Genomic DNA, 27,464 nt, shown 5'->3' with positions numbered 1-27,464 from the left:
TTAAAATTAGGCTTGATTATTTAGATGATCAGACCAAAAGGTTTAAAACTGGACCACAAGGGTTCGATAAGTCGACTTAATTTGTGTATACTTAGAAACATTATTCCTTGATCATGTTTTCCGAAAAAAATGTAGATTATGTATTTGTTATTGAAATTCTAAACGAAAGTTCAATCTGTAGCTGAAGCGCGAGAAATCTTTAAGAAAGAGGGTGTTAGCCTCAGCCATGGCAGAAAGTACGTAACAAATGTGTAAATCGGACGCAACAAAAGCAATGCTGCAGTATTGTAATCTAAACGAGCCACGCAAAATTCAATTTACTGGGAGTTGTGTGTATTAGTTATGGAGCTGATAAAACCTGCCACATGTGGACTCAGTAGTTGGGAAAATTTGCAATGAATAGGATTATAATAATAGTAGCGATAATGGTGCTTTCCAAGCTAAGAAATTTCAGTCAATTGAATGACTGATATAAGTCCAACACACTGAATCATCAACGAAAGGTCACCAAATATTCAGACATTGGGTCATTGAAGCACAAACAAGGAAAGAAAGGAAACAAGAGTGTCAGAAAACAGATAAGGTATTACAAACTAAAATCTGTACATGTCTTCTTGAATTGGTGAGGAGACATGGCACGCCATGAGTCAGTTAAAAATTTCATCCCAAGTGGCCATCAGGAGGCATTATTCATAAACAATTCAAGAAATACTTAAAATGGGCACCACCATCTTCTGCTTCTACTATCCCTCTGGTTTGGAGATGCATAAGCATGTTGATTTTGCCCGGATAAGTAATGACTGCCCAGATGTCTATTTCCCTCAATTTCAGAGTTATTGCCTAACCACAATACAAGAACAATGCCCACTAAACTAACAATTGGAGCTGCAGCAAGAAAAAGCCATCTTCCTCTACCACTTCTTCTTGTAGAAGAAATTGCTGTAGAACCTGAGCTAACATCTTGACTACTACCATTCTCTTCATTCAACTCATCTCCATCAGAAACATCAGAGGAACTATCATCTATTACATCCATTTGCTGCCTCTCATGGATCACATTTCTACCATCAATGTTCTGCTTTCCTTCTTCATAATCCTTATCATCGGTTGGAAGCTCATAACGACAAAGAGGGCATGAATTCCGTGCACTCAACCATGGCAAAATGCAATCAATGTGATAAAGGTGAGAACAAGGAAGTTGATTTACTTCAGTGCCAGGTGCCAGGACATCCTTGCAAATGGCACAAACTAGTTCATCATTCTTCTCATGTTCTTTGCCAATGACTACACGTGGCAGATTTTTCGTGAAAGACACGGCCGCGGGAGGTGCTCCTCGTCTTGAGTTGTCATTCTCAGCAAGATGCTCAAGTAGATCTTCGAAACGTCTAGCATCAAGATAATCCCCAAAGTTTGCTCCATGAGGTAAATCAACATCCTCAAAAGCTTGCCAAGTATCCCTGATTATATGGCTAAACATTCCCTCAGATTCAGTAGAATTAAACCTCTGTTCCCAATTGTTGCGATCTGCGCTCTCACTTGGACTTGAGGTGAAAAAAATTTGAAGGCGGGCTGTGGCTTCAGCTTCCTCAGCCTCAGCTAATTCCCATTCCCTATCCTCCTCCTCTTCATCATAATCATCATCATTTTCTTCTTCTTCTTCTTCTTCTTCTTCCTCCTCCTCCTCCACCTCCCCATCTGCATCCTCTTCTTCATCATCTTCATCTGAAATCCATTGGCCATGGCCAGCATGCATTGGATCAATGTCAGTGTCACTATCGAACTCATCTCCCTCATCTCCCTCATCTGGCAAATTAAAGAGTCCATTGCCTACAAAACTATGAGTATCCATAGAAATATCTGAGTCGCCTCCATAAGCAGAGAAAGACTCTATCTCATCATCATGGGGAACCCTGTACCGTCTAAAACTCACACTTGATTCATTTTCACCATAAAGAGAAGTCCAATTATCAAAACCATCACTGTCAGTGTCAGACAGAACATGCCTCCACCTTCTAGACCCACTTGGGGTAGTGTGTGTACTAACATATTGCATTGACCAAGCAGGGGTGTCACCATCCACAAGTTGATCATCCTCTCCAGAGGCAAGTGATTCATATTGTCTCACCATACTATGCACATGAGGGATCTGCTGTGAGAAACTATTATCCACGGATTCAGAACTGTTGTGCCTGAATCTTCCTCTAAGCCTCCTTCGTGAACTTTGGGTAAATGTATGATTCCCAAAGTCTTCAAGTAACAAAAATTTACAATCGCCGCACACACCATGGCTAGCAAGATCGCTTGCCATCTCATTATCATGTGATAGGGCCTTATCACAAAGGGAACACACTGCAACGTGGACAGAATCAGTATCCCCATGGGCCTGTGAACCAGATTGAGACGATGCAAATGACATGTTCCCAGAATTCGCAGCCATCTGAAACCCCATAAAAATCCAGATTAAAAAAGACAATAATATATAAGCAAACAGGCAATAAAGCAAGCTAGAAAATGTCAATAACAAGGCATCTAAATTAAGCACTAGCAAGACACGATAATTATTAATTTGTTAGCAATACCTAGAATTAGGACCAATCTGCATCTAAGAAAGACAAAACCCAACAGACCAACGAGCCCTCTAAGTTCATCAAATCACGCAAGTTAAGCTCAAAAGGAAGACACTCAGAAGCAGAGCCTCAATCAAGTATCAAATGTGATTGTAGGCACGTGGAATTGCTTGTAGTATGGGGGAGCATTTCAGCTCCCCAGACACTGGTCTGCCTAGAACAAACATGATTTTGGAAAACATTGACGTGTCCGGTTACAATGCTTCAAAATCAACTTTGTTCTCGTATAACTACAACTGGAAAAAATATATGTAACAACTTATGTGCTAAGCCGAAAATTTAATACTATAAACTTACTTTCAAAATAAGAGTACTCAATCAGGCAATCAAAATCACTTCACTTCAAACTCACCTTCACCGAAAATGAAGATCACACAAAATCACTTATTACCGCTCTCGCAATCAGTGGCAGCACGATGCTAACCAGTTCAAATTTAGGTCTATCTCATAATATTTCTAACTCTAAATGCACATAAGTGGTGGAAATGGGACAGCGCGTGATTTAAGGAAAAGGTAAAGCACAATACGAAACATTACGATAAATAAGCAATTAAAAAACATAATGATAAAATATTATTATCATAAAGTGTAATAATCGCAACTAAACCACTACAATTACGAAATACCCAGAAGACGCAAATTGTCGATAAGAGCGAGAGCAATGTGGAGGAAGTGAAAAGGAAGAACTTTTGACGGTATTATACAGCATACAGATTGCGAGTTAAAATGATGCAAAGTGAGAGAAAAATGACCTGAGAGAGAGTACGAGGTTAGCGCGAGCAGAGAGAGCGATCAGCGAAGGAACTTCAAAAGGGATTCGAAAGATTCGAGTGAAAAAGTTGTAGGATTTCGATTTGGGAAGAAGAATGAATCATGAAAAACGAAACCTTTTTCTTTCTTTCTATCAAATCCTCAGCCGGCGACTCCGTTTGCCTCGTCAACACGCCCCAAACCACACGACACGACGCCGTTTCTCTAGCGTTTCTGGTAAATAACCTTTTTAACGGTGTTAGCATTTCTATTGCATTTAGTTCTGTAAATATAATTACTTATTGTTATTTCTGTTTCTCTCACGCGTGAAATTGCACACGCTAAGAGTAGTTTATACTAAGGTCCCAAATAATATATTATTTTAAGGTCTCGATTATCTTAAGACATCGTACATGTGTATATTTCTTGTATATACATAGATGCACACTTATGTATACATAATATATCAAAAGAATCATCTAAAATTTATTATTATACAGATTTCAACCCAAAATTTCTACACATGTTTATCATACCATATTTATATGGTATATTTATACGATAAAACAAATTATCATGACTTTGTTTCCCTTTAGTATTAAACTCTATTTTAGGATAATTCAACAAAATTATACATACATTCGTAAGAAAATTCAGTGTGTTAAAATTTTATCTCCATGCATATACAATTTTTTTCCAACAACAACCATAGATAATCATATCCAAAATCATGCACCTATGTATCAAGATCAGAATTACCCAATTAAAATAATCAATAATTCATGACATAAAACAACAAGTAAAACAAAGGTAAACTTTCCTAGGTCAATCCTAAGGTTTTATCTACAATTCCAAAACACGATCAATCTTTCTTTGCACTAAAGGTTTTTGTTGCTCTTTCTCTTCTCTTCCAAACTTCTCTCTTCTTTGCTTCTTTCTTTGATTTTGAGTTTCTAGAGTTTCTAACCATAATTACACCCTTCTCTTTGTATCTTAATAGTTATAAATCAACCCAACTTTATCTCTAATACCTCCTCATTTATAATAATATAATTTTCAAACTAAATCTATTTAAATCTTTAACTCCCTTTTATCTTACCTTCTCTCTCCATCTTTTATTTTATTTCATTTAATTTACTCCCATTTTACTTCTTACACTCTCTTATTTAATTTCTACACCAATTAAATAAAGAAAAAAGATCAATTTTCCCCTAAGCAAAAATACAAATAAAAAAAGTTTTTCTTTAACTCTTTCTCCCTATAATTGAACTCACATTCATTCAATCCTAAATCACCCTTCCATTAACAAGCCAACAGATTATATTGATAATATCACACACACATATCACTCAATCATCATATACCAATCATGTGTTGCACTTTATTAATAAATACATGAAATAATTAACACAACAATTATAATTATAAGACACACCTAAGTTTCACACCAATTAACAAACAATAACATTCAAAAATCAAACCACTTAATTCTCTATTTACTACATTTTTCTTGGATCTTACATTATGTTATTGTGAATTCATGACTTTTAGTTTAACTTAATATTTGAATTAGTGAAATTTTTTGTGCATAGTAATTCAAAAGATATACAATATCTTAATGTTTTAGATTTAAGTTGGACTAAAACATTTTATTTTGATAAAAAAATGTAAAAAGTTGTATTTATTTGAAAATATTTGAATCATGTTTCTCCTTTAAGATGTGAATCTTCACTAACATTAAAAAAAACTCTTAACGTATGTAATCTTAGGTTCGTCAAATTGACGTATGTCGTATCTGAACAAATGTCAAATTGTGTGTTTTATTTTTCGCCAATATTTTCCTCCACTAAAACTATGGAAAATCAATATATAATACAATAATACACCACAAAATTTTCATAATTTTAGTAGTATGTGTATCTAAAATAAAAGTGCAAAGTATAGAAAAATTGGTGAAAAATACTAGTGCTGTCAAAATGGGCCACCCAGCCCAACCTGACTCGGCCCACCAAGGGTTGGCTACTTAGCGAGTCAACCCAACCTCGCTTATTCATTAGCGAGTCGAAAAAATTTGAACCCAGTCCGATCCACCATGGGTTGATGGGTTAAACGGGCTGACTCATTGGCTGACTTAATTACACGTTTTTTTTAAAGGTTTAATTGCTTACTTGGTCTCTACATTGGGAGGTTTTTTTCTGACTAGTATCTGCTTTTAAAAATACATGTATTGCTTTTCCATGTGGTATAATTTGCACAAATCAAATCTCTTCCTTTTAATTGACAGAAACGGAATTAACTCTGTAGTGACTACACTTTTTTTTGTCTCCTCTGTCATCTTTTTCTCTCTCTTCTCTATTCCTCTCAACATTAGAAAGTATGACAGAAATTAGTTATAATTTAAGCAATGATTTTAAGTTTGATAATAAGTTTCAACTAAAAAATCTGATTTGATCAAGTAATCAAATTTTTTTATATGTTTCATTGTTAATTCAGATTATGATTGCTTTATAATAAAATGATTGTTTTGTATTGTGAACGTTTATATACATGCATAGAAAATATAACAAAAAAATTAATCAAGTTTAAAGTTTTTACTAAAATTTGTTGTTTAATTGGACTTTTAAAATTTTTATACTTTTAATTGAACTTTTATCATTAATTAAAATTACATGATCATTTGATTTAATAATTTTAAATAAAATATAATAAAATTTATAAAATACTAATTATTTTTACAAATAGTCATTGTTTTATATATTTTTAAAATTCTAAAATATTATTAATTAATTTTCTAAGTTCAAAGTATTATATTTAAGACGGTAAAATTAATTAGTTACTCCATCACAATAAATGATAACGACTCAGTTAAACAAAATATAGACATTTTAAATATTTAATAAAAAAATTTAATAAAATTTTTAATAAAAATTTAATTGAAAGTATTTAAATTCACAAAAGAATTAAAATTTAAATAAGTTTTTTAATTTTTTATTTAAAATTAAATAAGTAATAATAACATAAAAATATTTATGACAAATATTTAACTAAAAGTATAACAAATTGATGACTTAATATAACAATTTTTTTAATAGAGTTTTAGTAAACACTTATGTTTCGGTAGGAACCCCTAACTCATTGCTTCATCATTCAAGTTATGTTATTCTCTCTCTTCTCCTTATCCTAGGTGTGGGAGAGGTGCCTACAAAAGACACTCTGACGCTCAAGTCAATAACTTTGCGTAATAATCTTGTAATAAAATAAAGATTATGTAATTAGAGTTAAATTACCTCCCTTTTTTGTCAAACTTATATTTATAAATATTATAATGAGCTTACCATTATGTTTGACTCATTAATTACTAATAAATGACTTTATTCCTATTAATTGTCAATCAATGACTATTATTGTCATTAATTATCCATTAATGACTATTATTGCTTAGAATAATTTAAAGACCTGTTAGTCATTTTCTCGCTGAACGGTCAGCCGCCGCTCGGTCCTTGGCTGACCGGGTGGCCATACAGTACATCAGTCCCTCAGGCCCAAGCAAGCTCTTTATTGAAAGAGGTGCACAAGGATTATTACGAGCTTAAGAGAGGATTTGAGGGAGGTAGTTCGCGTTGTATTAGGTAGTCTGTTTTCGATGCACTTTAAGTCTTCATTCCTCTCTACACCGAGCGGCGGACGCTAGGAGTTACGAAAACGTTCCCTAGATTGAAGAGGCTCAGGTTAGAGCTACGGAAGTGTTCCCTAGGTCGGAAAGGCTCAAGTGAGAGCTACAGAAGCGTTCCTCACCAAGCGGAAGACTCTAGGAGCTACATAAGGGTTCCCTAGGTCGAAAAAACTCAGGTGAGAGCTACGGAAGCATTCCTCACAGAACAGCAGACTCTAGACTAACACATTTATGACATTAAACAATTAATATTAATATATTTTGTTATAAGGTCGGACGATCAGGCAAAGGCAAGCGACGTTTGAAGACCAAAATAAAGAATCGATATTAGGATGTATTACATTTGATGTTAGTGTTTAATGGCTTGTGACCGAGGTGGAGGGAGAACAAGGTCTGTCCGGGCTATATCTTTCGCTTCCTTATCTCTTTTCTTTATCATTATGAACTTTTCTAAAAGTTTCTTAATTAAAAAAGGCATATGTTTAGAAGTTATTTTTATAACCTTTTACTCTTGTTGTAAAACCTTTCATAGAAAATCATATATTTGTCATAAAACGAATTAAGAAATAAAATCAACCATGATATTTTTAATTAATCAACATGTTTAACCTCTGCACAGAAGCCACGTCATGGGACGAAAAGCTATCTCTTTTTATTCAGAGACTAATGCATTATGAAAGTGGTTATCTTTTCAATATTCAATATTTTATAATATATTTCATAACGAAAATCTTATTCATAGTTTGGGAAGAAAGTGCTTATCTTTTCAGGGGCTTCCCTGGAAAAACTGAGGGAACCTCTGACACGTATCTCGTTGGTGGAATTTGACAAGTGTTCATCTTATAACGAAATTTCTTAGTGTTGATCCTCAAGACCGACGGCGCGTCTGGTTTCTCGCGGTTTCATGGGAATGCCGATCGGCCCCACGGTGAGCTCCAAAATATTTCGGTAGAATTTAGAACCCTAATCCAAAACATTCAAAGTTGTCTGCTCCAATGTCCAGGGGTGTTGTCTTCTCTCTTCTCCTTGTCCAAACCGCGTGGGAGGGTGCCTGCAAAAGACACTCCGACGCTCAAGTCAGTGACTTTGCGTAATAATCTTGTAATCAATATTTAGTTATCAGAGCTCTAAGTTTCATTAACCACCAATGAATGACAATATTAATTGTCAATAAATGACAATTATTTTCATTAACTCCCCGATAGTTATTACTATTAATTACCTTAACGGCTGATTTAACCGATCGGTTCACTGACCTGAGAGGTATCATTGGTCGGGTTGTTTTTACCGATCAGTTCATTGACCTGAGAGGTATCATTGGTCGGACTGTTTTTACCGATCGGTTCATTGACCTGAGAGGTATCATCGGTCGAACGACTATTCTGCACCTTTACCGTTCGGTCGGTTATGAGTCCATAGTAACAATTATCATGAATTTTTAATGTCAAAATTTACTACTTCGGACATGAACATGGTGACGTTATGACCTCTTTTTGCACTAGTTCTCATTACCTAATTATTATTTTTTCTCCAACAAATATTTCTTCGAAAGAGAGTCATCAAACACTTGTTTTAAAACTTTGATTTATTTAGATGAAGATTTTATCTCTCTCTAAAATTTATATATGCATTAGAGAAGAAGAGATGAGTTAAAGGAATTCATGCTAAACTTTTATAATAAATGAATATAAGAGAAATAGACCTTATCTTCGTACACGGTTTATGAGAGTTTAAATGATGTATCGATCATGAGACAAATGTTTAAAGTTTCCTAACCTTCTTCCTACTCATCTTTAGAGTATATAGGTTCTTTAGTTATGACCTTCTTTATATATTTTCTGGTGAAACATTTGTATTTCTCGACTCTTTTTGATCTCAAGGTATTTTGATCGAAAATGTCATGATTTCTCATACTGATAGCAAAAAAATTGAGTTTTTTCTTTTCTTTTAAGACTATTCCTTGTGAGGGATAAACTTTTCTCTCTCTGAACCCTCAATTACTTGCCTAAATTTGGTGAATTTTATATGAAATGGAGGTGGTTTTATCATCAATCCATAATCTTCTTTATTTGAGGGCTTCTCTGATAATGTACTTATGAATTGCTTCCAACATTCAAACTTTTATCCTTTGAACAAAAGAAGTTTATTGATTGTTTTCCTTTTGTTCTCTATAATATTTTGGATCTACTCTTAGTACTACAAAGAACTAACTCAAAGAGTACTACAAAGAACTAACTCAAAGATGTTAGTGATAAGATGAATTTAAAGAAAATGTTTGCTTTACAAAATAAGTCTTAATACAATTTCAAAATATTTTGGAAAACCTTTTTGCAAGCTTATCCAAGTAGAAGTTGAAAGAGTTACCAATAGTACTATAAACAAGTTCGCAAAGCCTTAAGATGATGGCATAGAGAGATAACTCAAGTAATAAGAAGGGAAGTGAACACTTTTAGTTTTATATGTCCACTTCGACCTATGCTTGGTATAGATTTCCTTTGCAACCTTGAAAGAGTTTCAATATTGTCAAAAGATTATAACTATTATTTTCTATCGTTTATGGTTTAAAAGATTATACAAAGTTTCTCTAAACATTAAGTACACAACACCTATCCAAATTAACTATACAAGTCTCTTCAAGTTATACAACAATATGTTTTCTAGCATTTACAAATAAACACTAAAAAAACTCTCATAGAGATAATTATTTAAAATTATATTTGGATTAATTTATTATTGACATATATATATATATATATATATATATATATATATATATATATATATATATATATATATATATATATATATATATATATATATTATTGATTAGTTACCAAAACTTTAGCTAATTAATATTATTGATTTAAATTAATTTCTATAAATTGGAGACTGTTGTAGATATAATTTAAAATTAGAAATGTTTAATATAATTGAATAAATAAATAAATAAATAATCATATTGTTACTTATATTTTTATGGAGTATTAATTTTATGAGTAAATGTTATTCATGGGTGAACAATTTTTAATTTTATTAGATTCACTTTAGTATAATAAAACTTATTACTATTTATTATTTTATTTTAATTAGATTTATTATTATTTTTTCTCTTCTACTTATCAATACAACCTATATATACAAGAAAAAGATACAACAAACACAACAACTTATATAAAAAGTGTTTTTAGTCTTATGTTCTATATGATCATAAAACATTAATATCCATAATATTAAGATATTTTTGCTACACTCAGTTGATTTGACGAGTTGTTGTATCTTGAGAGAGGAGCTCATCTAATTTTGTTTTGTTCTATGGAGTGAAATACATTTTCTCTTCAAGGACAATGCTCTATGTGTTTCAACTCAGACTCTTTTTAATTATTTCTTCATTCATAATTTTCTTCTATATTGTTAGTATTTGTATGACTTGGTCAATTTTCTTTTTATCCTTATCTTTGTCTTATTATTATTTATTTTGATTTATTTTCTAACATTTATAATCAGTAATAATTAGTTAAAACTTTGATAATTAATGTTAGTGATCAATTTAAACTCTAATCCACAAATAAGTATACTTTTTTATTAATAATAGATTCTATTTTAAATAATAGTAGCTTTTCGTTTATAAAATAGTTTCTAACTTAATCAATATAATAACTAATTATTTCTTATCCCTAAATTTGATTACTATTTGATTATTTTCTTGAAGCAATATTTTCTAATAAATAATCTGATTTATTTTATTTTAAAAGTATTAAATTATTGGAATAAACATACTTTGGGGAAACATATCCCTAAACTCAACTCTCAAATAGATCATAGAATAGACGAGGAGTGAAATACAATTAATTTGTTAGAAGAAAAAAAATACGCATTCATTAAAATGGATAGTATTTAGCCTTAAAAGCAGATGTTAATATGTTACAACAGAAATTTTACTTTACATTTTTATTATGCATTGGATTTTATTAAGATTCACTATAAATAATTTACTTCTTATCAAGTGAGTTTAACACAAAAAATTATAATTTAAAAACTATTTAATATATATAGATTAAAAATATTTAATGAAAAAAATATTAAGACTTCTAGACTAAGCAGCTTGATCTTTGAAATATGTATAAATAATAAATATTGAATGAGGGTATATTTGAGAGAGAAAGAGTAGTTGGTGTTTAAATTTTTTTAAATGTTGATTGTGTTGAGATAGAAAATAGAATGAAAAAAAAAAAAAAAACTTAAAAATATAAGAAAGAGATAAAAAGAAAAGAATAGTGTGTTGTTGCCATCATATTATTTATAAGTCCCATTGATAGCATCGTAACCTAATAGTGCCAAACCTTCATTTAACCCATTTACCTTTATAATGATAGGGACTTCAATGTTTCCAAGTTTTTTTCCTTTATTTTAGTCAGAGACTTTTCCACATTTTATTTTATATATATATATATATATATATATATATATATATATATATATATATATATATATATATATATATATATATATACACATAATATTTCTTTTATGATGTTACTTTTTATACCCGGTACAACTTTATGTCTATATGCTATTAACCAATTATAAACTATTTCAACCAATATTCTGTTAATCATAGAAAAACTATAATTTTCTTGTAAATATCATTCGTCAACTAAAATTAAAAAGATATTTGTCCTTAGGATGGCAAGAGAGGAAAAGTGCACATTTAATCATCTCATTCTTTATTTTGAAAGTAAATTTTTTTATTTATTATTATATTTAACAGATATGAAATTTTTACCTCACATATATCTCATTGAGAAATGGGTATTATATATGTATGTATATTCATACTCATTTTTTTACTATTTTTTAATATTAATTAAATAATTTGTTACAAAAAAAAGTAAAAATCACAACAAATAATGATATTATGAAATATGCATTGTTAAAAAGATATATATTTTCTTTTCTCTTATGTAAAATATAAAAAATGATATTATAATTGTATAAATATCAAATAAGAATATTAGATAATAATTTGATAAAAGTAAAATAATTACATAAAAGAATAAAAATCAATCAAATATATGTTATAAAAGAAAGTAAAATAGATATATAAAAGAGTAAAATTGATCAAATGTATTATCTAAAAGTAAATTAGGAGATCAATGACAAAAAAAGTCAATACAAATTTTTAAGATTACTTAAAAATTAAAGGTGTTTTCGTAATTTTAAACGAAAATATATATGAAGAACGAAACATGAGACAAATACAAGATGGACACGAACAATTATATATATATATATATATATATATATATATATATATATATATATATATATATATATATATATATATATATATATATATATTTATTTATTTATTTATTTATTTATTTATTTATTTATTTATTTCGCAACATATAGTTTTTTGATTTTATTGTTGGGATCGTAAGTTAGAGGTACTGAGGTTAGAGATATTAATATCACATAGTAGTTCTGTTTTTGGGTTTCTCTATCCTTAACTTTTGATATTTAAGAGCATTATTGTTTTAATATACTAGTTTATTATAATAACTTCATTTGTACTTTTGATTTGACTATCTTGTATATTTAGATTTAATCTTAATGAAACTTGATTTATTGATTTGTGTACAAACTAGTGCATAAAAGACTTTTAACACGTCACTTTTTAGACATATGATCCTCGAATATCTAATATAAAAAATTATTGGTGGCATTTTCTGTAAATAAAACAATTATTTAGATGTCGGCTATGAAGGGGTCCGACGTCTAAATATTCATATACATCGGCTCCCCCGAATATACGCTAAAACTAAACGAAAAAGTTAAAAAAATAATTTTTTATTCTATTTAGACGTCGGTTATTGAGGGAACCGACTTCTAAAGCCCTTTAGACACTTGTTATTGGGGGAACCGACTTCTAAAGCCCTTTAGACATCTGTTATTGGGGGAACCGACGTCTAAATACTCAGCACAGAAATTTAAAAAGTCACTTTTTGACTCCATTTAGACGTTTGATCTCGCCACTCTAACTTCTAAAGTCATTTAGACGTCTGTTATGGGGGAACCGACGTCTAAATACGTAGCCCAAGAATTTAAAAAATCACTTTTTGACTCCATTTAGACGTTTGATCCCGCCACTCCAACTTCTAAAACCATTTAGAAGTCGGTTACCATTTAGATGTTTGTTATGGGGGAACCGACTTCTAAATACGCAACCTAGGAATTTAAAAATCACTTTTTGACTCCATTCACTAGTAAAAAAATGTTTTTTTAACGCGCTATATACGCCTCGGTTCTACTGAAACCGAAGCGTATAAAAGTGCGGTGGCATTTCGGTAAATAATATAATCGAGGCATATAACCGAAATGCCTCGAGTAGAAGGCCAACCGAGGCATATAATATGAATTTTAAATGGTTTAGGCACCAATTTGCTATGTAACTGATGCACTTAAAGGGTTTAGGCACCGGTTTTAAATCAAATTGAGGTAGTACCCTTAGGTTAAAATAAAAAAAACCAAATGATTTCTCTCTCGCACTCTCGCTATTCTCATCTTTGCCTCCCTCCGCCTCAAAATTTCTCCTCTCCACCAAACTCCAGCATTAGGTCGCCACCATCACCAGCCATTAGGGTCACCGCAAACACCGCCATTCAACCACGCCGCCGACCACCACGCGCAAACCCGCAAGCCGCCACCACAGCGCCTTCGTTCTCGTCCAAACTCCATGGACGCCGCGACCACCATCTTCATCTTCTCCGCCATGAGCACATCCATGGTCGTCAACCAGAGAACGCACAACCATTCCAAGTCACGCACAGCCATCACTTGCAAAAAGGGAAACTCAAACAGATCTAGAAACAGAACCCTAGGCGCGAATTTCATCTACCCATCTTCTCCACCCTCGCGCCAGCCACCGCATTTCAACCTTCTTCCATCACCATCACCGAACCTGCAACTCTGCGATAAAAACCCTTAATCGCGTCACCGTCACCAGAATCCCTAAAGCATGTCGCCGTCGTGGCGAGAGTTGCCATGGCTGTGCGATTAGGGTTGATGCAGTTCGCGTTGCTTCCGGAGGCGCGATTTTTGAATCGGATCCCTGCGTGATGGTTATATGGTGTTAAATTTGGTTTCTGCAGGTCTGATTGTGGTTGCAGGTGGAGGCGCGATTCTGATTTAGGGCTTCCCGTTCATTGTTCGCACATGGAGGCTCACATCCCGTCGCCATGGTCCTCCCGTTTCCAATCTCTACTTATTCTGCAGATTTTTCTAGAAGAGGCTTTGTTGGTATTCTGCAGATTTTTCTAGACTCCTTGGATGACAAAGAAAATGGGAAAGATCAAATTTTGAAACCTGTGAAGGTTCGATCACCAGCCCTTTGCTCAAAGGGCTCAAAGAATTTCATGTCTCCAACCATTTCTGCTTCCTGCAAGATCAATGAGTCTCTCCGAAAGAGAGTCCTAACTGAGCGGAACAATGACATTCACGGAGGATACCCAATCTGAAGGCTCCCAAAAGGAATCAGATTTTGGAAGAACTGATATTGCCTCGGTTCATTGAACCGAGTCGAATCCTAGACACTACTTCGGTTAAAGAGAACCAAGGCGAATACTTTTTACCTCGCCTACGTATGCCTCGGTTATCAAACCGATGTTTATGACTGAAAATAACCGATGCCTATTCCTTTAATTGTACTAGTGATTTAGACGTCTGTTACGGGGAGAACCGACTTCTAAAGCCCTTTAGACGTCTGTTATGGGGGAATCGACTTCTAAATGTCGGCATTAAAATACCGCAAACGCGAGACAGCCGTTACGCGCACTCATTGTTCATCATCTTCGTCCGCGTTTTCTCTCTATGGGTTACGCTTTTCAGGTTCGTTTTCTCACTTTTGGACTGTTTTAAATTAATTTTACTCCAATTACATCACTCTTTGATGCATTATCTTTCATTTGAACCGATTAAAATGCGTTTTCGTTGGGTTTTGGTGCAGTTATTCTCGTGTCCTTAGGCGGCATTCTTCGGCGCGATTTCTTGCATTTTGCACTCCTCCAATTCCCTCCACTACGTTTTTAAAACCATCCAATACAAAAAAAAATGTACAATACATTCTCTTCAACTAAAATATAAAGTTGTAAACTCGAATACCCATGAACCAAGAGCAACCTCAGAGACGTCTGACCTGTATGGATCAGACGTCTATATAGACGTCTGATCTATATAGGCTTGACGTCTATATAGACGTCTGACCTATATAGGCCCGACGTCTGACCTATAGGGTCCGACGTCTCATTAACGTCACCCATATAGACATCGGACAGAGATCAAACGTTAAAAGCCCAAAATAACAGACGTCTAAAGTCCTTTTTGCACTAGTGACATGGACTTTTACTTTCACATTGAGGAGACGTTAAAAACATTGATGTTCTCTTTTGCCTATTGTTGTCATTTTATTTTATTTTTCTCTTCATATTATAAGTTTGGATGGATTATTTCAGCTCCATATTTTGAAAATTTTGGTTGTTGTTATGGTTTTCCATCAAAAATAAATTAAATTTCTTATACTCAAATATCCTTAATTGCAATTTTCTTCAACTGTTTAATAAGAAAATCTAACAAAAAAAATCTAAGAATTATTAATTTTATTAACTAGAGATAAAAAAGAGGTTTGAGAAGAAAGAATTTAGATCATTTGTTTATTAGTATTGAATAGACTTATTTTTGTATTTGTTTCTGTATTTTTTTAATAAAAAGAATCCATTTAGTTTTAGTTTTATAAATTTTGATCCAATAATTTTGTAAATATTCTTAGATTGATTAGTTGTAAACAACTTTTCTTAGATTGATTCGCTATAAAGAAATTCTTAATTGTCTGAAATTTATTATCTACCTAAGTTTCAATTATAACTTGTTATTCGAATAATTTGGCAAGAATACTAATGGCTTTTTGCCCTTTTACAACAATAACCTTATAATTAATTACTGGGAGTTGAGTATTTCAATTTAGTTTTCCAGCACACATATACACTGAAAAAATATAACATTACACGAAAAATATATATTGTTTATATCGGAAGTAATTTAATTACTAAAAGTTTAAGGAGTAAATAGCATATTACACATCTATATTGAAAAGATAGTTTAATTAATACTTTTATGCTTGGTAAATCATCTTAACTATTCAATATTATAATAAGAAAATCTAATGATATATTATTGCCTTTTAGGTTATGGTATGCCACTTAAAATTATAATATTGACTATAAACTCACGTTAAATAGGTTATGTGATGTGGTAATTAATATTTAACTTAATAATATTATATTCACTCAACCATATTTTTATTCAATCTTAATACACCACTAGTACAAAAATCACGTACAACGTCAAATATGTTGTGCTTTTAACAAAAAATTCACGAATGACGTCATATAAGAAGACGTTAAATTTACGTCGAATTTAAAAAATTCAACGTTAAATTTAATGTCAAATTTTGTTAATATTTGAAGTTAATCAATTTTCAATTTTTTTTTGTTTTTTTAATTAATTGTGATCCTTTTTTACCACTCTACGAGACCTCTGAAAAGCAAAAAACCAACAAATTTTAGTTTTTGGTATTTTATAAAGCATGAACTATGAACGTGTAGTGTAGTATCAATAACAAACAATAATAACCAACAACACACAAGTTCAATCAAACAACAACAACAAACAAGCTCAACTAAACAACAACAACAATAAACAAGTTCAACTAAACAACAACAAACAAGTTCAACAAAAAAATCAATAACAAGTTCAACAAATAAATTCTTCAAAACGAAAACGAAAACTAACCTTCAAAAGGTGGGTTCGTCGGAATAAAGTTTCGTCACAGTGAGAGAGAAAGCAGAATGCGCCTATGAAGGACAAGAGCACGAAAATAATCGGTTAAAACAAACAAAAATCATACATAAAGTAATTAATTAACATGCATTTGTATCAAATGAAAGAGAGATTATATGTGATGCTCGTCAAACTTCGTTCGAGAAAATTTTGAGAAGAAAAGAGGGTATCGCGCGCTAAGATAAAGTGAATGAATTTTCAATCTTCCGCTCAAATATAAAATTCAGTAACCTTTTGACGTCGAATTTAAAAGTCATTCAACGTTTTATGTCCTTTTACGTCGAATTACAATTCTAAACGATTAAGTGGTTGGACGTTAAACGCTTGACGTTATACGCTGTTTTTGTACTAGTGATATTTGTGTAGACCACATGTTTGCTACTATTTATTTCCCATTAAATTGATTTCAAAAAGAGTTAAATATGTTTTTAGTCCCTTAACTATCAAGTGATTTTAGTTTTAGTCCCTCTTTCAAACTTGGTACAAGGAAACTATAATTTTTCGTCCTCCAAAACCAACGCTGTTAAATTTAATCTGATGTGGCTAACGGTGTGCCTGTGAACACAAGTAAGTAACAAATTGTTTTTTGAATGTGATACTTTCTCTGTCTATTTGAAAACTGAAAAAGAATACATCTTTATAGGTGAAATTATCACCGTGGCACACAAAAGAAAACAACTGAACTGCCCACTAAATGTGGGAGGTTACAAAAGCTAAATTTTAGCTATCTCTTCCTAAAGACCCGGTCAAAAACTAACCCTTTTATTTAATCTGCATAATTGGATTAAAACAAATATTAAAATGCATAAATAATTAACAATCCCTCCCTTAAACTAAATACTCAAATAAGCCATTTAGTTTATTTCTGATGCTTCAATTAGTCCTAGCATGCTTCTAAATTTCACGAACTGCTCTAGTTTGAGTGGCTTTGTCATTATATCAGCTACTTGATTCTGAGTACTGCAATAGTGTAGCTTGATTTTCCCTTCTTTGACAAGATCTCTTAAGAAATGAAATCTAACATCAATATGTTTACTCCTACCATGAAACACTGGTTTTCAGATAATTTAATATTTGAACTGCTATCACATAGAACCATAACTTTTTTATGATCTTTGAAACCAACAGCCTCCAATATTCTCTTAATCCAAATACATTGTCATGCACTTGTTGCAGCAGCTACATACTCTGACTTTGTTGTAGAAAGAGTTACAATTGGCTGCTTCTTGGAGGACCATGAAATAGCTCTAGTTCCTAACATGAAAACAAACCCAGATGTGCTTTTTCTGTCATCTATATCTCCAGCAAAGTCATTGTCAGTATAGGCAACCAGTGTCAATTTTTCTCCCTTTTTGTAGAGAATTCCAAATTCAGTAGTCCCCTTCAAGTATCTTAGAATTCGTTTGGTTGTAGGCCAGTGGGTTTTTGTGGGGTTAGCCATGAATTTGTTGATTAAACTGACAACAAACATTAAATCTGGTCTAGTAGTAGTCAAATACATGAGACTTCCAACTACTTGCTTGAACAAAGTAGCATCCACCTTGGCCCCTGCATCATTCCTAGACAGTTTTGTTCCCGGTACAATCGGATTTTTGACGGCATTGCAGTTCAGCATACCAAATCGAGATAAAACCTCCTAAGCATACTTTCTTTGACACATGAAAATTCCATGTGTATTCTGCAGAATTTCAACTCCAAGAAAATATCTCATCTTCCCTAAGTTAGTCATGTCAAATTTCAACATCATGGAATTTTTAAAGTCATCACACATCTTTATATCATTTCCAGTATAAATTAGATCATTCACATATAGACTCACAATTAAAATTTTACCTCCTTCGGCTGACTTTGTAAACAATGTATGTTCACAAAAACATCTTTCAAAGCCATTTTGTAGAAAATATCCTTCTATTCTGTTGTACCATGCTCTTGGTGCCTGTTTGAGTCCATATAGTGCCTTTCTTAGCTTGTATACTTTATCTTCTTCTCCCTTCTTTATAAACCCAATCGGTTGTTGTACATAAATTTCATCCTTAAGCTCTCCGTGAAGAAATGCACTTTTCACATCCAATTGAAAAATGATCCATCCATTTTGTGCAGCCAATGAAAGAATTATACGAATAGTGTCTAGTTTGGCAACAGGTGCAAATACCTCTGTATAATCCACTCCATAATGTTGTGCATATCCTTTTGCTACTAGCCTTGCTTTGTATTTGTCAATATCTCCATTCTCCTTGAGCTTGGTCTTGTATACCCATTTGACTCCAATTGGCTTCACTTCTTTTGGCATCTCAATTAATTCCCACGTTTCATTTTTTTCTATGGCTTCCATCTCCTTTTCCATTGCATCACGCCATTTCTTACTCTTGACAGCTTCTTCAAAACTTTCTGGATCAATTACTGTTGTAAGCATTGCCCTTGTATCATCATCAGACAATTCTTCTCCTTCTTCATAATATGCCATCCAAACAGGTTTTTTTGCATTGCCTTCTAGCCCTCCCTTCAAATGCAGTCTCAAGTACTGGATTATAAGACTCAATCCTATAATCTGTTTTAGCAATACTTTGTGGCTCTGCTTGTTGCATTTCTTGTTGCATTTCTTCACTGTATGATGTGTCAACTCTGCAATCTATTTCAACAGTGTTTTGTGACTCTGTTTGTTGCAGCTCCTCACTGTTTGGTGTGTCAAGTTGTATACCAGAGCTATTTTCATCATGTTTCTCCCATTCAACAATATTTTGTTGATTCTCTTCCTTGTTATACTCCCCATTCCAGCCCTTATGCTCTTCAAATATTACATCCTTGCTAATTATAATTTTTTTGTTGACTGGATCATACAGCCTGTATGCTTTTGATTCATCGCTGACCCCAAATAAAACACACTGTTTACTCTTGTCATCAAGCTTAATTCATTGTTGATCAGGTGTGTGAACATGGGCCAGACAACCAAAGACTCGAAAGTAATCTACAGAAGGCTTCACTCCACTCCAAAGTTCTTCAGGAGTTTTATCTTTTACTGCTGCTGTTGGGCTCCTGTTCAGAATATAAACACACCATTTTGTTGCTTCTGGCCAGAAAACTTTAGGTACATGCCTTCAATTCAAGGTTGCACGAACCATATTCATAATGGTTCTATTCTTCCTTTCAGCAACTCCATTCTGCTGGGGAGTATATACAGCAGTTAATTTCCTCCTTATTCCATGATTTCTACAAAAATCATGAAAAACTTTTGAAGAAAATTCACCTCCCCTATCTGTCCTCAAACATACAATATTTTCTCCAGTTTCTTTTTCAACCATTGCCTTAAAGCTTTTAAAGAAAGAAAAAGCTTCAGATTTCTCACCCAAAAAATATACCCAAGTTTTACGTGATAGATCATCAATAAAACTCTTTGATGTTGGTTGAATGGGCCCACATAAATCTGCATGAATCAACTGCAGTCTCTTAGAAGCTCTCCATTGACTTTTCTTAGACATAGCTTTTCGGTGATGCTTTCCTGCTAGACATGGTGTACAGAGACTCTGAGGAGTGGTAATTGAAGACAGCCCTGTCACCATTTTCTTAGAGTGAAGCAATTTTAAGCCATCATAGCTTAAATGTCCAAGTCTATTATGCAATAGTTGAGACTTATCCTCCACATTTGCCTGGAAGCATGTTGTTGCTACCTTTGTTGTCAAAACAAACATTCTATTTGCACTCATTTGAATCTCCATAATTTGCCACTTCTCTGGATGAACAACACTGCACCTGTTATTCTAAATATTTATGCTCAAACCCTTTTCTTGCAGCTGTCCAAGACTCAATAAATTATTTTTGAGTTCAGGAACATAGTAATACATGAGAAACAACATGAACAACACCTTTCACCATCAACCGCACACTTCCTTTCCCCATTACTGCTATACGAGTGTTATTTCCCATTTTTACCTTGTGTCGGAAACTCTCATCCAATTCTGAGAACCACTCCTTATTACCACTCATGTGATTGCTGCAACCTGAGTCAAGAAACCACTCATCCCCTCCTTCTTTGCTCTCAACAATAGCCATTAATAAGAGTTCATCCTCTTGTTTTTCTTTATCTTCCATTTATGCATAATTAGCTTTCCTTTCCCACATAGGACATTCATATTGGAAGTGTCCAAATCTGTGACATTTGAAGCATTCTACATCAGCTTTATTAAACATTTGCCTGCCCCTTCCTCTACCTCGAAAGGATCCTCTTCCTCTTCCTCTTCCTCTTCCTCTTCCTCTTCCTCTTCCTCTACCTCTTCTGTTGTTTCTATCTTCAACCACAGTCTGCATAACTTGTTCCTCTTCAACTGACAGCATCATTCTTTGCTCATGTACTAATAAGCTACTTTCCAATTCATCTATAGTCATCATATCCATATTATTGGATTCTTCAATGGATTGTCATGGATCGCAAGATTTTTGCAGTTATCACGTTTTCTTTCATGGTTTCTCCAATTGCCTTAATGCTTTTGGCTATTTTCAAGGTGCGTGCAAAATAGGAGTTTACTGGTTCTCCTTCCTTCATCTGCAAAGTCTCAAAATCCTTGCGTAGAGCTTGTAGTTGAGCTCTTTTCACCCTTGTTGACCCCTGAAATTTTTGCTTCATGGAATCCCATATATCCTTGGATGGTTCGTCATTTAAGATGGTGTCCAAAATTTCCCTATCAATTGCTTGATAGAGATAATTTTTTATCTTTAAGTCCTTGAGCTACTGTACTTCCATCCTTTTGAGATCATATTCTAAGGCTTCTTCTGTGTCTGGTACCACATCAATACCTTTTTCCACTAAGTCCTAATATTCATTGGAACGTAAGAAATTTTCCATCAACTTGGCCCAATGTTCATAATGACCATCAAATTTTGGAATAGCTGGTTGAACGTACTTCACTGTTTCAACCATCTCTAAGTTGATTTCTTTCAACACTCACAACTCAGTGTTCTCTCTCTTTCTAGGTGTTTCAGTTTCTCTCACACATAACTTTCTGGTTCAGGCCCCTGTGAAGGAGCTCTGATACCAAATTGTGAACACAAGTAAGTAACAAATTGTTTTCTGAATGTGATACTTTCTCTGTCTATTTGAAAACTGAAAAAGAATACATCTTTATAGGTGAAATTATCACCGTGGCACACAAAAGAAAACAATTGAACTGCCCACTAAATGTGGGAGGTTACAAAAGCTAAATTTTAGCTATCTCTTCCTAAAGACCCGGTCAAAAACTGACCCTTTTATTTAATCTGCATAATTGCATTAAAACAAATATTAAAATGCATAAATAACTGACAGTGCCACGTCACTTTTCTTTTCTTTTTTTGAAATGTGACAATTTGTACTTCTATCTCTTAGTCATCTCCATGATCATCTTCAATGCCTTTAATGTCGTCAACAATGCCACCACCTTTCTACGAATTGCGATTCCAGAAAAGAGAAGGGAAAATAGGCTTTCTCCTAGCAGTGTGACCTTATGCCATGGCGGAAGAGGAAGAAACTCTTCTTGCGTTGCGTGACAAAGAAGTCCTACTCAAATCGCACCTCCACATCATCACCGCCTTCTCCGAACAACTAGAATCATTAGCTCTTCACTCAGTGTCACCTCACGAGTCAAGGTTCTAGATGTTCATTACCACCAAAACCACAATTGCAAAGAAATCCTCTTTTTCCCAAAGTTGGGTGATCCACGAACAAGGAGAAACAGAGAAATTGGAAAAAAGAAAAATGGACTAGAGTTTTTTCTCGATTTATATGGAGCAAAAATTCTAAAAGATTTTTTCCCAATTTGGAAGAATTTGTTGTTGTAAACTGTGATAGCACTAGGCTATCTTGTAGGGAGAGGTCTTGAGGGGAGGATATGAGAATCGACCGTATATTAGACCTTTGGCGATGTACTTATATGTTGCTTTTGTCAAATGAATTCCATCCCAGTTTGCATGTGTGGATGGATTTGCACATACCTTTGAACCAATGTGACCACACCTTGCTGAGATATTGAAGTTATATGGCCCAGGTGCTCTCAACACCCCACTAGAAAGCCCTGTATATTCAATTAACTCATACAAATGTAGGTCACTTTTAATAATTACAAAATACATTTCTCCAACCAAATCCACCAAATGTTGAGTACGATTTCAAAATGATAGCACGGCATAATAAATAATTTTTAAATAATGTACGATGACGATCTTGTTCATACGAAATATCATTATCTTTAACATAATTTAACATTAGTTGATAATATAAAATTGTTTCATATGATGTAAATTTTTCAAAAGAGCTAACCATAGTGTCCTAGTGCATGGAAGAACCATTTGGCAGCGCCATAATAATCTGCATACAGTATCCTTGCATGAGGATTTGTTTGCCTTAGAGTCTTCAAAGCTAGCTTGAGCTCCTTGTTATGGTACTCTGCAAAACCATTGAAAGATTTCAAGCATCTATTTCCATCATAGTCCTCCTTGTTCTCGCTTCTGAATAAAGTCAGGTATAACGCAGAGCACCCAATTAGCAAATTCCACGGCACCAACAGCTCCCTTGCTCCTTCAGCTATCAATTCCTATCAAAATAAGGGAGGAAAGTGAAATCAATTGATGGAATAGAACGCACTCATATTGTTATCAACTACGTTTCTCAAGAAAAGCATTATCTTGTTGAGCAATGCACATTGCCATAAAACCTCCTTTACAAATTAAGTTTTCTCGGTTTAATAACAGATCCCCTTGAACTTATGGTGGGACTGGTTAACACCATAAATTTTATCTTTAAATTTATGAAAGAAAGAACCAGATACACGTTTAGTTAAAATATCAACAACTTGAAACTGCATTGGAAGATGAATAATGAGATGAGCCAGCTTCTGTTAAACACGATTACAAACAAAATGTAGGTTTAATTCAAAATGTTTGGATGTTGGGTGCATAACAGGATTTGTTGCAAGAAGAACGACGCCGAGATTGTCTGAGTAAATGTTGTATGCTAGAAGAGATACGTAGTTCAGTGAGAAGAGAAACGATTCAAGTGATCTTCGAATGCTTAACAACAATGTTCTTAGACTTAGCTTTAGCTGCGAGAGACAACTTTCAATGCCCATGAAACGATGATGAAACCAACATACACACAATAACCAGTTGTGAATCATCATGATCAAAACCCCAATTCGTGTCACTAAAACCAATAATAGAGAAGTCAGAGCAGAAAATGAAGTCCATGATGCATGTACTAACGCTTACACACACGGTAAGAGAGGTTTAGAGAAAATATATAGCACCATAGATCACAGAAAACAATAAAAATGTCAACCATCATTCTCGTATAACAACTTATCTGAACACAGACCAAACTTCAATCAATACCGAAGTTATCTGAACCATTGTCAAGCAATACGTTCCATTGCAACCCAATTCGGTAGATGCTACATTGCAATATTATCTTCTTGTTTTATAGAAGTTATAAAACACACTGATTTTATTTCTTAGTCATATATAACTCGAGAAAAAATCCTAGTCCATTTTTCTTTTCTCCAATTTTTCTGTTGCTCCTTGCTCGCAGATCATCCAACCTTGGGAAAAAGAGGATTTATTTGCAATTGTAGTTTTGGTGGTGGTGAAGAGCTAGTGATTTTGGTTGTTCGGAGAAGGCGGCGGTGCTGTGGAGGTGCAATCTAGGCAGGGCTTCTTTGTCATGTAATGCAGAAAGAGTTTCTTCCTCTTCCACCATGGCACAAGGTCACGCTACTAGGAGAAAGCCTTATTTCCCTTCTCTTTTCTGGAATCACGATTCGTAGAAAGGTGGTGGCATCGTTGTCGGCATTGTTGACGGCATTGAAGGCATTGAAGAGGATGATGGAAATGAATAAGAGAGAAGTCTCACGGCCTGAATAGATAGCCACATCAGAAAAAAAATGATGTGGCACAATATTAGCCACATCAGATTAAATTTAACGACGTTGATTTTGGAGGACGAAAAATTATAAGTGTACCAAAGTTTGAAAGAGAGACTAAGACTAAAATCGCTTGGTAGTTGAGGGACTAAAAACATATTTAATCCTTAGGAAAATTAGCTATAAACTAATCTAGAAAGTGTAACTAAGAAAGATACTTTAATCATGACCAAATCATTGGGAAAAAAAAGTAAAAGAGAGTAAAAAAAGTTAAGTTATTTATATTAAAAAAAGTGAAGAAAAACGAAAAGGAAATTTGTGTTTAATAAAAAAAAAGTAAAAAGATAATATGATGAATTATCAGAATATTTTTAATAAAAATTTGATAAGAATTATTGAAAGATGATTAATTATTTTATAAAATTATCATTAATATTTCAAAATTGAAATTTATTTTATTTAAATGAGTAAGTGCAAATTAAGAATAATTTTTTCACTAATCAATTTTTTTTAAAAGTGTAATAAAAAAATTGTAAATAAATTGGAAACTATATATTAAATTGACAGATATAGATATAAAACAAAAATTTTAATTAATTTATACTCTAATAGTAATATATTTAAGAAAATTTTGTAAATAGTGTTGAAAAAGAATTGAATTTTATTAGAAAGAAAAGACGTAAAATTGAATTTTGTTGAGCTTTTAATAAGACTAGTAGATCATTGCTATTTACGATTATAACATAACTTTCTAAATTGATTTGAGTTGTATTTTTATGAATTTGGACAAAAACATATTTTGTGTAATGTAAAATTGTGATCAGAGTGCCACTTTTGTTTCATTATAGTACACAATAATAACGATGAAAATAATTTATCCAAAAATCTGTTTTCATTGTGGTGAATATGCTTTAAGTGTGTTTTCTTAAAGACATTTTTTCTGAAAAAAAATAGAAATGGTGAAGATAAAAACTGGGTGTGCAAAAATCAGATCCTTAGTAGATTAACCCAACCCACTATAAGGCCCTAATAGCTTTGGTAGCATAGTGGATAAATTGCCACATCTTACAAATAATTGGAAAATTTTATTTTGACACCCGTATTGCCCCTTGAACAATTTAACAACTCTAAACAATACAAAATTATTAAATTAAATTTTGTAATAAAAGTATTGTAAAATAGGGATATAAATCTTAAAAGTGTTGAAGTATCACTTTTCTAACTAATTAACTAGAAAACTTTCAACTGGATGAATTAATTTTATATCCGAGCAACGAATCATTTCAACCTGTTTTAAAAAATTTAAAATAAAAATTATATATATATATATATATATATATATATATATATATATAATCATTATATATATATATATATATATATACGAATAAGATATTGTCTGGAATTTATTCATATTTATTTTGTCTTTAAAAAGTATCTTGTAAGGTAGAAGGTATAAAGCATTTAAATTATTTTTAGCATCAACTCCTAAATAAAATAAAACTATTGAGTGATAAAAACAATATATATATATATATATATATATATATATATATATATATATATATATATATATATATAATTTAAATTATATCATTAAATTTAGATTTAGATATAATATTTTAGTACATAATCAAATATAAATTATAATTATTTATACCGGTGAAAATACATGTGTTCAATTTTTTTAGGATAAGAACAAATAATAAAATTATTGTTATTGTTACTGTTGTAATTATAAAATTAAATATAAATATTTTTTATATTTTTATTATAAATAAGTTTATTTATTTTATAGGTAATTTTTTATTTAAAAAATTGTTAAGCTAAAAAAAGTCAAGTAAAAAAAACGGTTAAAATTTAAAAAAGAATTATTTTAGTAAAAACATGGATTGAGAGAATCTTTGAGTGCCGAGGATGTTCTATGATACATGCATGTTTGGGTATATATATTATATATCATTAGTTGGCCATTTGAAATGTTTCCTTGTTGTGTTAAAAGTAAAATATGAAAACTTTTTGAAAAGCCACCAAATATGAACTTTAAGGAATGGACGTAGTTGCATACATGTTTACATATTCTGGCCTACCAAACCCACACAATTGCTTCGTTTGATGGGAAAGGCATCACAATTAATAATAATGTCATGTGAATACAGTTTATTTAGCAGAAAATCTGGTGTTTGATTTTAATTACGTATGAAAACTTCTGAGGTATTTATATGTTAGAGATTACTTATGCTGTAACATTATAGGTTTAGAATACAATGACAGAAAAGAAAAAACACCATAAGCATCTCTTGAAAAGAATTGAAGAAACATCTCTGTAATCTACTGCTTTATTGACATATTCATTCATTCTGTGTTTGCTTCGCTGGTTGTTTTATGAGTTGAGTTGTCATTAAACGCGCATGACCCTCCCTTTTCTTTGATTTCTCAACCAACAACTTCACACATTGTAATAACAAAACACAAAAATCTAATAAAACTGAAAAAAATATGCCATACTATATACATATATATCATATAGTATACTATATCCAATATTTTTTTACTATACAGTATAAAAATATCAACGTAACCATGTTTTTTTCTTTTCGGGAGAAGCAAAAGACTCAATGGACCATAAAAATTATT

General features: G+C 32.5%; 2 protein-coding genes across 2 annotated transcripts; both read right to left on the bottom strand.

Annotated features, from left to right (window-relative positions):
- Positions 1-405: 405 nt before the first annotated feature.
- LOC124837871 (RING/U-box superfamily protein) lies at positions 406-3,630 on the bottom strand. Its single transcript, XM_047313333.2, has 2 exons — positions 3,380-3,630; positions 406-2,437 (listed from the first exon to the last, which is right to left on the bottom strand). Exon 2 carries the CDS (start codon positions 2,435-2,437, stop codon positions 713-715), a length of 1,725 nt encoding a protein of 574 aa, XP_047169289.2. The 5' UTR covers positions 3,380-3,630; the 3' UTR covers positions 406-712.
- An 18,666-nt stretch (positions 3,631-22,296) lies between these two features.
- Positions 22,297-24,156, bottom strand: LOC148202259 (GDSL esterase/lipase At1g28600-like). Its single transcript, XM_088109572.1, has 4 exons — positions 24,073-24,156; positions 23,231-23,504; positions 22,906-22,985; positions 22,297-22,356 (listed from the first exon to the last, which is right to left on the bottom strand). The coding sequence occupies exons 1-4, from the start codon at positions 24,154-24,156 to the stop codon at positions 22,297-22,299; spliced, it is 498 nt and encodes a 165-aa protein (XP_087965698.1).
- Positions 24,157-27,464: the final 3,308 nt, after the last annotated feature.

The sequence above is a fragment of the Vigna umbellata genome, chromosome 3 (assembly GCF_029865625.1).
Source record: "Vigna umbellata cultivar VRB3 chromosome 3, Vumbellata_1.0, whole genome shotgun sequence".
In the NCBI taxonomy this organism is placed as follows: Eukaryota; Viridiplantae; Streptophyta; class Magnoliopsida; order Fabales; family Fabaceae; genus Vigna; species Vigna umbellata.
The sequence above is the reverse complement of the archived record's forward strand: the minus strand, read 5'-3'. Positions and strand labels throughout refer to the sequence as shown.